Source organism: Bradysia coprophila (genome assembly GCF_014529535.1).
Source record: "Bradysia coprophila strain Holo2 chromosome X unlocalized genomic scaffold, BU_Bcop_v1 contig_12, whole genome shotgun sequence".
Lineage (NCBI taxonomy): Eukaryota > Metazoa > Arthropoda > Insecta > Diptera > Sciaridae > Bradysia > Bradysia coprophila.
Genome location: NW_023503293.1, coordinates 917,762 through 930,191, shown reverse-complemented (window position 1 = coordinate 930,191; position 12,430 = coordinate 917,762). Strand labels below are relative to the sequence as shown.

Sequence of the window (12,430 nt, the reverse complement as noted above, 5' to 3'; positions counted from 1 at the left end):
TAAATAATTTAGTCATTGTTATGGGGAAGCAAAAAAGTGGTGCCTGGCAGGCAAAAGAAAAAAAAAATAATTGAATTTCCTTCCACTATTTATACTCACATATAACACACATAAATATATAGAGGAACACACACAAAAAGGATGAACATACAGAAAACTAAGTGTCTTATTTAATGGCACAATGTAACCAGAAGAGTGCCAACAAAAAACAGTTATTCGAAAGATATCAAATTCAAAGCATTGGACAGGAAAAAAGGAGGCTAAAGTAAAACTCGTTCTCATTATTTTTTACTGTTTTTAATTTCAAACTTTCTTTTGTATTTAACCCGCTGAATTTTCTCTTCTTCTTTTCGCAGAAAAAAAGCTGAAGTGGCCATGGAAGGCCAATTTTTAGTGAGACAAATCTACGACGATGAAATTACATACAACATAATTGGGGCAGCTGTAGATATATTGAGTAAGTGTGTAACAACCATCTCATTAACATTTTTATTCTTCTTCTTTTTTTTAAATTCTGTTCTTTTCATTGAAATTTGACTCGTGTACCATTCTTACAGCGATAAGCGCTTAAATCAACTCGGCCTACATACAAATGAAATGAAATTATTTGCCTGTTTTTCAACCGATTCAGAAGAAAAGCTGGAAAAATCTATAATTACATTGAATTGTATCTCCTCTCCCAGATTGCTAAGTAAATGGTATTACTCAGCACAACGGAAATGATGTACGAGAAAATATTTTTTTATTCATGTGATAAAGATACCATCCCATAAAATTTGTGAAATTTTCTGTTATTCACATTAATGTTACAATTCAACCATTGTTTCGTGAAAACGATAGCGTCTGCGGAGAATCTGATAAAAGTTTAAATATTCTCGCTAGTGTCAGCAAATAATTTTTCTTTTTCAAAATTGAACTCTGTGAACTCCACAGATGTTTTAGCAGCAGTTGAGAAATGATTACCATTCTCGAATGACTGTACTTAGTAAAGTTTTGTAGACAAGAAAAGAAGAAAACTTCAAATTAAAACCAAAACGTTATTCTTCAATGAAGTAGTAGAGCTGCGGTGGAATGCAGTTAATTATTGTTAATCCATATTTTAAATGGGAAATCTATCTTCTGATTCGGCTCTTTGGCTTAAATCTTTCAAGACGTCTAATCTTTCTAGATCATCTAAACAAAAAACTGGGCGTGAAGAACCGTTTTTACCCGAGAAATAAATGCATCAATTTGTCACACCATTTTTCAAAACCAAAACAAAGTGACAGTTGTAAAAAAAAACCCTTGTTCATCCCGACATGGTTGAAACAAGAGATGAGAAAATAAAAACTTTCTCACCTGAACTGTCATCAGAGATAGTGCCATCTTTTCATCGCATTTGAGTGTGGATAAAATATGGTTATTCACTCTACACGGATGAAAATGATATAACCCGCTCGATAACTCGGTAAAAGTCCTACATAGAGAGTTGCTGTCAAGAAAGAAGTGTTTGGTTATGTGTTAGGTGTGTTTGAGGTGACCTATTTATGTATTTCGATGTAGAACTATTAGCTATATTGAACTATATAGACCTATAATGAGCTATTATCAGTTATATTTTATTGTAAAATGTCTTAATATAGTATTACTCGTATAGCTATGCATAGCTGTTGTATAACATTCATAAAGTTTAATATCGGGCGGGGCTTTCAACTCAACATTCATTTAACCAATTTTATTGGGAGGAAATATAAAGGGAAACTTAAATAGAGAGTTAAATATGAAGTGCTTAAGCTTCGAGATACATCACTTTTATAGACCACCAACTACTGTGTAGACTATTCCCTGCTCATGTTTAAGTCAACAAAATGTGAAGACGCAACTAGAAATATCGATAAAGGTTGAGGTATCAACAAACATTTTTTGACTTTCGTGAGGTATCGTCCGTCAATACAGATGCACCTTCTTTCCACCTCATCATAGAAGGTGACTTACTTCGTATGAAAGAGTGGGGTGTCACGTACTCGATTTTTCAGGAAACCATTTTTAAATTCGACCCCAGTTCACTACTAGTGAGACACGTTTCGACGTGTCTTATCCACAGTCTTATCAATTTCACCGTCATACAACTTTTTGAGAATTATTTTAAGGAAAAAGTTGTGTTATAATACCGGGAGAGAAAAGTGAAATTCGACATCTTTTCTGGATTATCGAATTAATTTTGTCAAAGCGTATTCCAAGTCTCCAAGACTTTATACTCGAGTATATTATTGAGTATATCGATCCAATATATCGAATATATCGAGTATAAATCGTATAAATGACAACTCTCAATAGAAAAATAAATAAATTTCGACTCAACGGGTTTTTGTCAAACTATGATATTTGTAGGCTATGATATCAGGACTTCGGTAAAGTAATTAATTCTTTTAAAATGCTTATCTTTATTTAGTTAGACTAAATGTTTGGTCCCATATTTCTTCAATGGAATAAGAGTGTTCATAGATTGTGGATTTGAGCACATACTTCAATGTCATCGAAAATATAAATTTCTTAACAATAGTTATTTACATAACAAGGGATAAAAAGATGAAAAGTAGAGTTTTCGTGTGTTCTAAAATCAGACTTTTCATCTTTTTATTTTATCCCGTTCAGATGTCAAAATTACTTAACTAGTAGAACAATTCAAAAATTACACTTCAGGTTTATGTTGTTGTCTCGTTTTCGCTTATGTAATAAAATAAAGTGCACACTTGTCACTAGTGACAAGTGTGTAATATATATTTCTCGCTTAAAAACACACTTTATTTGACCGCAAGCCTCGATGAAAAGAAGGCTTTGCAATTCGCGTATACACCATCGATATAATATACAGTAGATAATGAGACACGAAGAACAAAGTTTTCCGAAATATAGCACACATACAAGTGCAAAAAATACGAATCACAACACAAAACGAAGAGAAAAAGGAAATTGAGAAATGCAGAGTTTCAATTCTTTTCAAATATGTGTATGACATTATTTCGCGCGCTTTCTCAAAACGTAAGTTACGTTACACATACATCCATGTGATCTTTCCGAATAAAGTTGCTTTGACATTACTTACATTACTTATCTACCCTACATTATATCGATGGTATAAACACATCACTGTTTGCAATACGCATACGCTAATACATAAGCTTTATACTCGAGTAATAAGAGTCATATTGCCAAGACTTCAGGTGATTGGGGAACAAGCGGTCTCCGATATTTTAAGTCATAACTCTCGTGGATCTACTCGCACCAGGCAGTGCGTATACTCTACATGTAGGTCTTTCCAAGGCCGACATTCGTACAACATTACAATAATTTTAAATAATTTTTTCTTGAGTTATTGCGGAAAAACTGTTTTCGGTACCCTCTGACATGTCCTCACTTTTGAACATCTTTCACAAAAAAAAATATTTAAGAAAAAGGCAGATATGTGTTCGCTAGAATTGAACGACGGATCGAATGAGCTATCACTCATTAAAATCGCAGACCGCTTGTTCCCAAAGTTAATAAAATCACCTGAAGTTTTGGCGATATGACTTACAAGCTTTTCATGCCTTGGACATAAATTACGGAATTTTTCTCTTAATTTAGGCCCTCAGCATGAAAAGTTGTATACGCATCTGTTGTGGACGGTTTATTTTAGCCACTTTCGCTTGTCGCCCTCACTTCGTTCGGGCCTAGAATATACCGTCCACAACAGATACGTATGTAACTATTATAGTTAAACTGTAAATGTATATAGATGACGCGTTCATATACACACAACTTGTGTTTTGTTTTTGGTCAAACAAATTGTGTTTAAACCAAATTTCTTGTTTTCCCTAGGTGTGTAGTTAATTAGCCATTTCGACCCTAGGGAAGACAAAAGCATTTAAATGAATTTGTTTTTTGTTTTTTAATTGCGCGAGTTCATAACATGCATCTCGAATTAAGGCACCATGTATTTCCTGAGCGTATTACGTTTAATATATTAATTGTACAAAGGCATATCAACTAAACTTTGTTGCGGAAATAAATCAATTCCGAAATGGATTCTATTCAAATTAATTATCGTTAGCAATTAGTTCGGTCGGAATAGACGTGTGTATGATGTGTGCGTGTATTACAATGTTACAAACAAAAACATGGTAAAATGTTGATTGACATACACATTTTATTATTTTTTGTTAGACACAACACATTTTCAAATTTTCCATCGAATTAAATTTAATGAAATTTACGAAAATTGTAATTAGTTGGATGGGGTTTCACTTATAACACCTTTTTGAGTTCATCATTATCATATCATTTTGTTCCTTGAAAGCATGTTGTGGTGACGGAAAAGCCTTGTTTGTATGATGTGTGTCTATAAAATGTAATAGCACCGCCCTTATTTAGTCGCGCCGAACAACAATGAACACTAACAATGATGTGTACACCACGTGATATTTGTTACACAAAAAGTAGATATAGTTAGAGCGAATTTATGGTGAAATATAAGAACGGACCCGCACGAATACTGTTCGAAATACAATACATAAAATTCATTATGTCATATGAGTCTGGGAGCTACACTGCATATTTGAATCTTCTATATAGACTCATCACTAAGCTATCTCCCAGCTTTTACAGCAATGTTGACCTTCATCACCTTTCAAGTGGTGTCATGATCTGTGCCTATAACTGGTTTTGCTTTCATATTTCCGCAGATACATGCGAAAAACTCCGACCAACGCTCCAAAACAGCCAAAAAAAATCTCAAAATCGGTTGCTAAGATTAGAGTGGCCGAAGACAGATAGACTGATTTGGCATCCCTGTGTAACCACAATATGGCTCATACATTCGAGTTCGACGTGTCACAAACGTAGTAGTAAACGCATAAGACCGTCGTTGTTCGTACGGACCTGAAAATAGGAAATGAAATAGTTTGATATGTCAAACCCTAGATAGAGACAGGTATATAAATCTCCTTGTATCACTTTACTGTGAACCATTATTTTGTACTTTTGTCTTCAATACGATTGTCAAATATATAGCAGAGTGGAGTAGATTGATAGCGTGATGTACGAAGACGTACAGGCACAGCAAGACCAAACGTTGTAGAATAAATCTGCCAAATCTGCAATTGACCAATTATTTAAGATATCGCCAGACAGGACGTACCAAGTTATACTTTTGTACTTGCTGTCCTTAAATATATTACACATTGCTCGTCTGTATTCCGGTCAATGAAATATTTGAGTGAGATATCGCGACACATTCGAATGATCCCGATTCTTTGCCATGCTATACTGGCATGTTAGGAGCATTCAATGAATCTTTTTGAAAATGTTAATTTATGATTTATGATAAATGCGTATGACAGAAAAAAAATCCCGAAAATCAAATTAATTTTGAATGAATACAATAAGCCATAACTCAATCTGAGCCAGTGAACCCTCGTCCTAAAATACCAGGTTTTGTTTTTGCTGTATCACTTTTAAGAGTGACAAAAGTCACAAAGGAAAGCTGTTTAATATTTAAAAAAATGTTGAAAACCGTGCAACAGCAGGCGTAAATATTGGAAATTAGGTTCGCATTCGCACTTAGCAAAAGCAACGGTGAAATTAAAAATAAATAAACGTTCTGTATACATGAAGTGACATGCCATTGGAAAAAGACACTCTATGTTGCACACGTTCCTCAATCATCACAATTCTCCGCCGTTATTAGTTTCTCTGCAGACATAAAAAAATAATCGTTTACCAACATTTCTCACGATCTCATCTCCCCAAACATTTTGAGAAATGAATTTTTAATTCAGCTCCGAACATTTTAAAACTACACCACAGGGTTACATCAGATAATACATGCCCCGTCTACAGGAAAATATTTTTCCTTTTATCAAAGATATTATTCGCACGGTTCGCTAAGCCTTTATATTAAAGTTAATTATTACCATCGTGCACACACACACGTACATTTCTAATATGTTTTCATGTGGATTTGCCTCGTGTCTTATTACATGTACATTTTCGGCATTATCATCCCATTATTATAAATAAATGAGTGTATGTGAAGGCATAATATAAGAACAAACTTTGCTCCCAATCAGGAATAAGTGTGTATACCGAAAACAAGTTGATATATCCCGTATACAGCTATTCCTCGTAATAATAAGTTGTAATAACCCCACTAATATCCCGGTGTGTACCTTGGTATACGATGGAGTGTATGAAATTCCCATTTACATTAATTATACGCGCTGTTTCAATTTCATTTTAACGATAATGATATATGTTAATATCCTTCATACAGAGTCATATATATATGTATGCTTCGTGTAAACTAATTAAAATTTTATTAAAGGATTAATTTATTAAATCATTTGGGCGAGCGTATATTCCGATGTACACTTTCCACAGAAAAGAAGATGAAAACTACGCCTGATCTTATTGAATAAATTAATTCGAAATTCCAGAACAGTTAACAAATTGAAAAAGGAATTAAAAAGAAAACAGAGCGTGTGTTCTACTGGAATTTCGTCAGACGTGAAAAGGGAAAACGGCAAATGGCAGTTAATTCGAATAATTTCCTTGAAACACAAAAATTCTCGGATGTTATATGGGTTGATGTGTTTCGTCGTAAAATTTTTTGTGAAATTTCCAACGCAACGATTATCAATAGAACAAAAATAATTATATAACCAGCAGCAGCTAGGGTAGTTTTCATACGAATATTCATTTGAAAAAAATGTCCGACAAAATCTACTTTAAAAATTTCGTGAAATTCTTTTAACTTTAGCAGCATTAAGGAATCAATTTGGAGATTTTCTTCTTTTACTTCCGGGAATATCTGGTATTTCCGTTGTGGAAAAATAAAAACGAAATTGGCTCAAGTTTAATCCAACAGACCGTAATACGTATCAACGCATTTTGTATCTACGCATTCCCCTCCTCTAAGCATTTTGTTTGTTAGACTTTATCTATGATTCATTTCCGGAGTGTGGCACCGGGGATGCAATCATATAAAAATTTCGGATTCAATACTTTAGGTGGCGATTGGGGAACATTAATTTAGCTCTTACTGTTAGATTTTTTATCTGCCTAGTACGATAATTTCCCATTTATCCCTATAGAGCATTTTCGTTTATCTCGGTATATCAGTTCTCGACAGTTTTTTATGCCTCTTGCGAAAATTGTTAACTTGACGTGTCAGCATTACTGTCCTCGCCTTCGGCTTGACCCGCAATGCCCAAACGCTTCGATAACTACTTTGGCAAGAGGTACAAAATCTTATATTACCTGATAGCTAGTACTGACAGGTTAATTATAAAATTGAAGCTCTATGGAACAACTGTGTTTAAGCGATTGAACAAATTCATAAATCAAATAAATTTCTCCTTCTGATTAATCAAACATATTCGTTCGCCTCCTGAACGTTGCTTCAGTTTCTTTTTCTTTTTTTACTCCTTCTTCTTCTACTTTTCATGCCGGTTATTTTAGCTCGTTTGCATAAAGAGTCGAAAAACCAGTTATTTTAGCTCGTTTGTATAAAGAGTCGAAAAACGGTTATTTTAGCTCGTTTGTATAAAGAGTCGAAAAAAACGGTTATTTTAGCTCGTTTGTATACAAATTCTGAAATGTTTGCCCAAAGCCACCATACTTTTCGTTGCCTGTCGAAAGTTCAGCATTACAAAATAGTTTGCCTCCGCGAAAATGATCTATTGCATCAACCTGTGAGATTTGGGAATTTTTCATTGCCATGCAAATGCAACGACACAACGAGAATTTTTTCATATTTCGGGGCCGAAAACGAGGTTTCACAAATGTCTTCTCGGTTTGTCGACCCCTTTAATGAAAGACAACTGATTTTAGCGTCTGAGTCGATTTTTCTAGAAGTTTTCGGGAAATTAGGAAAATTTGAGAAAATCTGGAATATTTTGAAAATGGACTAGTACTACGTTTTTCTCAGCACAATTAGAAATTGGAGATCTTCCTATAAACAGGTCGAGGTTTTCGCTGAAATTAATTACAAACATCTCTGAATCGGTTCCAATATAGACGAAAAGCAATATCATTGTATGTAAATAATATTTTAAAAAATGAATGTTTATACGAAGGTGTCATTTTCAAAGTATCCTCGAACAAAATGATCAGTAAATTTCTTTTCGGTTCAATGTTCAATAAAATTTTATTTCGCATGATTTTTATTTACAAAACGTTCCAATAAACGTTCTAACGTTCATTAACTTCAGTCGCCACACCACAAAAAAAAATAGAATGCAAACGTATAAACGAGATGAGATTTTTTTTTTAATTTTAATTTAACATGCCTAAACTGTTAAATACAAACAGTATAACCTGGCAAGCGACTCCCATTTTTACTACACTGATTTCCAGTGACTTGTCAATAAAAAACAATTTCATTCAAACGGGATCCGATATGAAACACAATTTTCCTATCTACGTCTATCATGTTGCGTACAATATTACTTTGACAACGTTACACTCTAAATTTCGACCCGCAAAAAAGTGAGAAAAATTGCAATGAATGCACAAACCAGGTATCTATTCAAAATCGGTCAATTTATCTTGAACGCATTTATTCATGTCAAAATATTATGAAAATGAGAGCGTTTCAATCCGTTTTTAAAATTGTTATGTCCTGCGCGGTGATATAAGGACCATACCTACCATACCTGGTAGTTTATATTCATTGAAAAATTGGACTACAGTTGCAGTTTTTATAATTTTTTGTTATTACCTGTGCTGAATAGCTTAAACGTTTTTTATCGATTGGATTACAAAAATTTAAGATACGGAAAGAAATGAAAGTCTGACGCAATGTTTCACAATTCTAGCGCATTCCAATTTTAGAGTGTATCTACATAAATGAATATGTAACTTTATGTAGATATATTAAACCACCCAACAGCGCATAGTAGGGTAAATATAAAAAAATTGTATTCATTGCTTTGACTCACTTTTTATTTACACAAATTTACTGTTTTTATTGCAATTTAAAGACCTGGAGATTCTGTTCGAACATTAAATAAAGGTCATATAAGCGAAGCTTTTTTGTTTTGTTTTATTTTGATTGTATCGAATCAATTTCAACACGAAAAAGTGTACACTTTTTCAAAAAGTGGGACATACTCTACCTATATCAGAATGCGTATTTTGTGCGTCAGGGTTGGGCTAAAAGCGAGGACCCAAGTATCTATAAAAAAGTGTATATAAATACTTAAGCACTCTGGCTGTGATATTATCCAGAATTGCGTAATAAAATTTCAATTTTTTTTTTTCGTAACCATAAAATGATTCCATAGCTGGAATGTTATTACGAAATGTGTATTTTTTATATTATGAAAATAAAATTGACGGAAAAATGTACTGACTGTCATAGTCACAGCCGAGAGAAATGGTAGGACACTTTTTATTCAATTTGAAAGAAAAGAAAAATATTTTTATGTCACAGTGAATATCGTATTTATAGAGATTTATGTATTTGCTTGCATCTTTGTCGTTATTTTGTGTACTCAGAATGTTATTCGGGATCAATTAACATCCAGCATTTCACATATTCACAAAATTCATGGATCGAACATGTAATGTATGGGTATTATACTAGTTCCCTAATAACGTAGGCGTTCACAGCAGCTTTCAAGCTTTCATCTACAGTAAGTTAAACTCATCGATATAATATACTGTAGATACTGTGACACGAAGAACGAAATTTCGAAATTTAACACATACAAGTGCAAAAATTAAGAATCACAACACAAAACGAAGAAAAAAAGGAAATTGAGAAATGCAGAGTTTCAATTATTTTCAAATATTTGTATGACATTATTTCTCGCGCTTTCTCAAAACGTAAGTTACGTTACACACACATGCATGTGATCTATCCGCATAAAGTTGTTTTGACATTACTTATCTACCCTATATTATATCGATGGTTAAACTAAACATTTCTCTCTATCTCTTTCTCTCTTTGCCAAATCCGACTACTATACAAATAGTATATTTCAACATACCCCAATACACACAAGATGTGTGTGCACGCGCGGGCGAAGCCCAAGCGAAAACACACATCGAGTGTGTATTGGGGTATTTTGAAAGATATTTTTCTGTAATAGTGAGAGTGTGTTGGTGCATTCCTTCCCAACCGTTACTTTCCTTCTCGACCGTTTACTTTCCCTACCGACCGATTCATATCATAGCTCACCAATACACTCTCACGTATACAGAAAAGTCTGTTACACCTAAAATCAAAAGTCCAAAATGGACACTTGAGTTATTCCAAATCTAGCGCTCAAATTGGTTAGAAGTTCTCGATGGATGTATTTAAATCCGAAACAAAGCAAATTCTGTTAAGATAAAGTCCGATTAGTCCGTTTTCGTCGCCATTTAGAAAATGCGCATGCGCAGAGAGAGAATATTCTCTTTGCGCATGCACATTATGAAAACGCAGACCTTAACGGAGTGCATGCGACCACACTTTAGTGTCCACTCCACTCAACAAAAAGTACTCCGTGAGAGAGCAAGCTGTCAAATAAAGAAAGAAAAAATTGAAAAAATTCAATTTTGTCTCTCACACGGAGTACTTTTTTCGTAAAAAACTATCGTCACATTCTTTCACCAGGTAAAAGTAGAAAGCGAAAACGCAAACAGTTTTTCCCATTTTTTTACCCTTTTCTTTCCCATTTTTTCGTCCCAATTATCTTATTTATTGTGTGGAATCTGAGTTTTTTTGGTGAGCCAAATAGTGATGTTACTCGGGTCAAAAAGGTATAATTTTTGACCACGCTGGTAAAGACGTTCCGAGGATGAAGATGAATGCAGCGGAGTCAAAAATACACCTTTTTGGTCCTAACGACATAATATACTATTACTCATCATGATGTTATTGAACCGTTCAATTTCTCTAATTGAGATACAAAATCCAAGCCAAAGTATTAGTTTCATAAAGTGTAACGACTAGCAAAACTTAATTATTTTCCGTGTAAAGCTTTCATCTTAACGCACACAATATACCAAGTTTCAACTTCACGCTTACGTTCAGAAATATTAAATTCTGTTTTGCATCCATTCAGTTGTTCATGAAATTAATAGCAATGAAGTGATACTTAACCGCTTCATGTGGTTGCGATACATGCATTTATAATGGGAAAATTATGGTTGCAGTGCTTACATGAAGACATTGGAATTCCGGTGTTTCAATTTAATCAGCGAATGCTCGTTGACTTAGAATATAATTTAACTAAATTACCGAGAAATTCTGCGAAATTTTCTTAGAAACATGAAATTACTGAAGTTTGAATTAATTTTACTTTTATATACATCGCATCGTGCGCTAACTGAATTAATTAGAGCAAATATTAATTTTTTCGTCAATATTACGTAAATTGAATCTTTAAGAATTTTCTTTAAGTTTTTCTGACCAGCATTCACATGGATAAGAATTTCATACTGACGTCGCAGGTACTTTGAGTTGCTGTAACGAGGTTCTGTACCCGTGCCGATAGTTCGTGTTGTCAGGCTATTCTTTCCTCGGTCACAATGCGGATCGTCTTTGATTCCAATGGAATGGTACACAGCTATTTAGACATCCGTGACTGGTAACGATGTTTGTCATACGCTGAGGGTTCTTTCTGCATAGAGTGACAAAGTCTTGGCTCTAAAATCTTGGTTTATAAACAAAATGCATGATTTTGCTTGGCTAGCGTAATTGACCTTGTTTCAAAAATTCGTGAATCTTTCAACGTTCCACAAATCTTTTCTAGCCAATTCATCCGCGCAGCTGTGAAATTGAAACGGCTTACATTAAAGCCAGTGCAAGATATCTAGGCGATGTCATTCTTAATTACAGAAATTTCTCTGCCAAGTGGGTTCTGAACCATGTTAATCATAAACAGGTCGAGATCTTAATTTTACTGTGTGCAAGCACGACAGACTCATTAGTTGCAAAAGTGCAAGGATTTTGTAATCCCAACAACTTAATCTAATTTAGGGTTACGTTTCAAAGTGCCGTTACTTGTAAATGACTTACAGAGATTTTTCCTCATTTCGCCAAGACAAATCGTAACTCACTGTAGTGAACGATGGTTTATAATTAGAATGGTTTATAACGCAGCATACACCTTCATCTACCATTTCGATCTGAAATACATGTTTTGAAATTCATTTTCCGTTTCAATTTCTTGTGTCATAATAAATCGAGGGGGAAACCACTCTTTTTTATTGACGTGATTTACATGATTAACATGATGACGAATCAGTGATTAACCAGTATTTAACCGGAGGAATCGTCGCAAAACTACAAATAATGGTGAAATATCGTGGTTAATAATGGTAAATCACTGATTAACCGTGCGTATTCACAAAAATCATGTTGCTGATTAACAGATTAACTGATTAACCATGTTAATCACAAAAGAGTGGTTTCCCCCTC

The 12,430-nt window shown here is 34.0% G+C and overlaps 1 protein-coding gene across 1 annotated transcript in view; it reads left to right on the top strand.

Moving 5' to 3' along the window:
* LOC119067520 (guanylate cyclase soluble subunit beta-1) overlaps positions 1-12,430 on the top strand; it is a 140,946-nt gene that overhangs the window by 49,989 nt on the left and 78,527 nt on the right. The window contains exon 3 of the mRNA XM_037170546.1: positions 357-457. Coding sequence (XP_037026441.1) covers positions 357-457 — 101 coding nt within the window. The remainder of the gene's footprint in view (positions 1-356; positions 458-12,430) is intronic.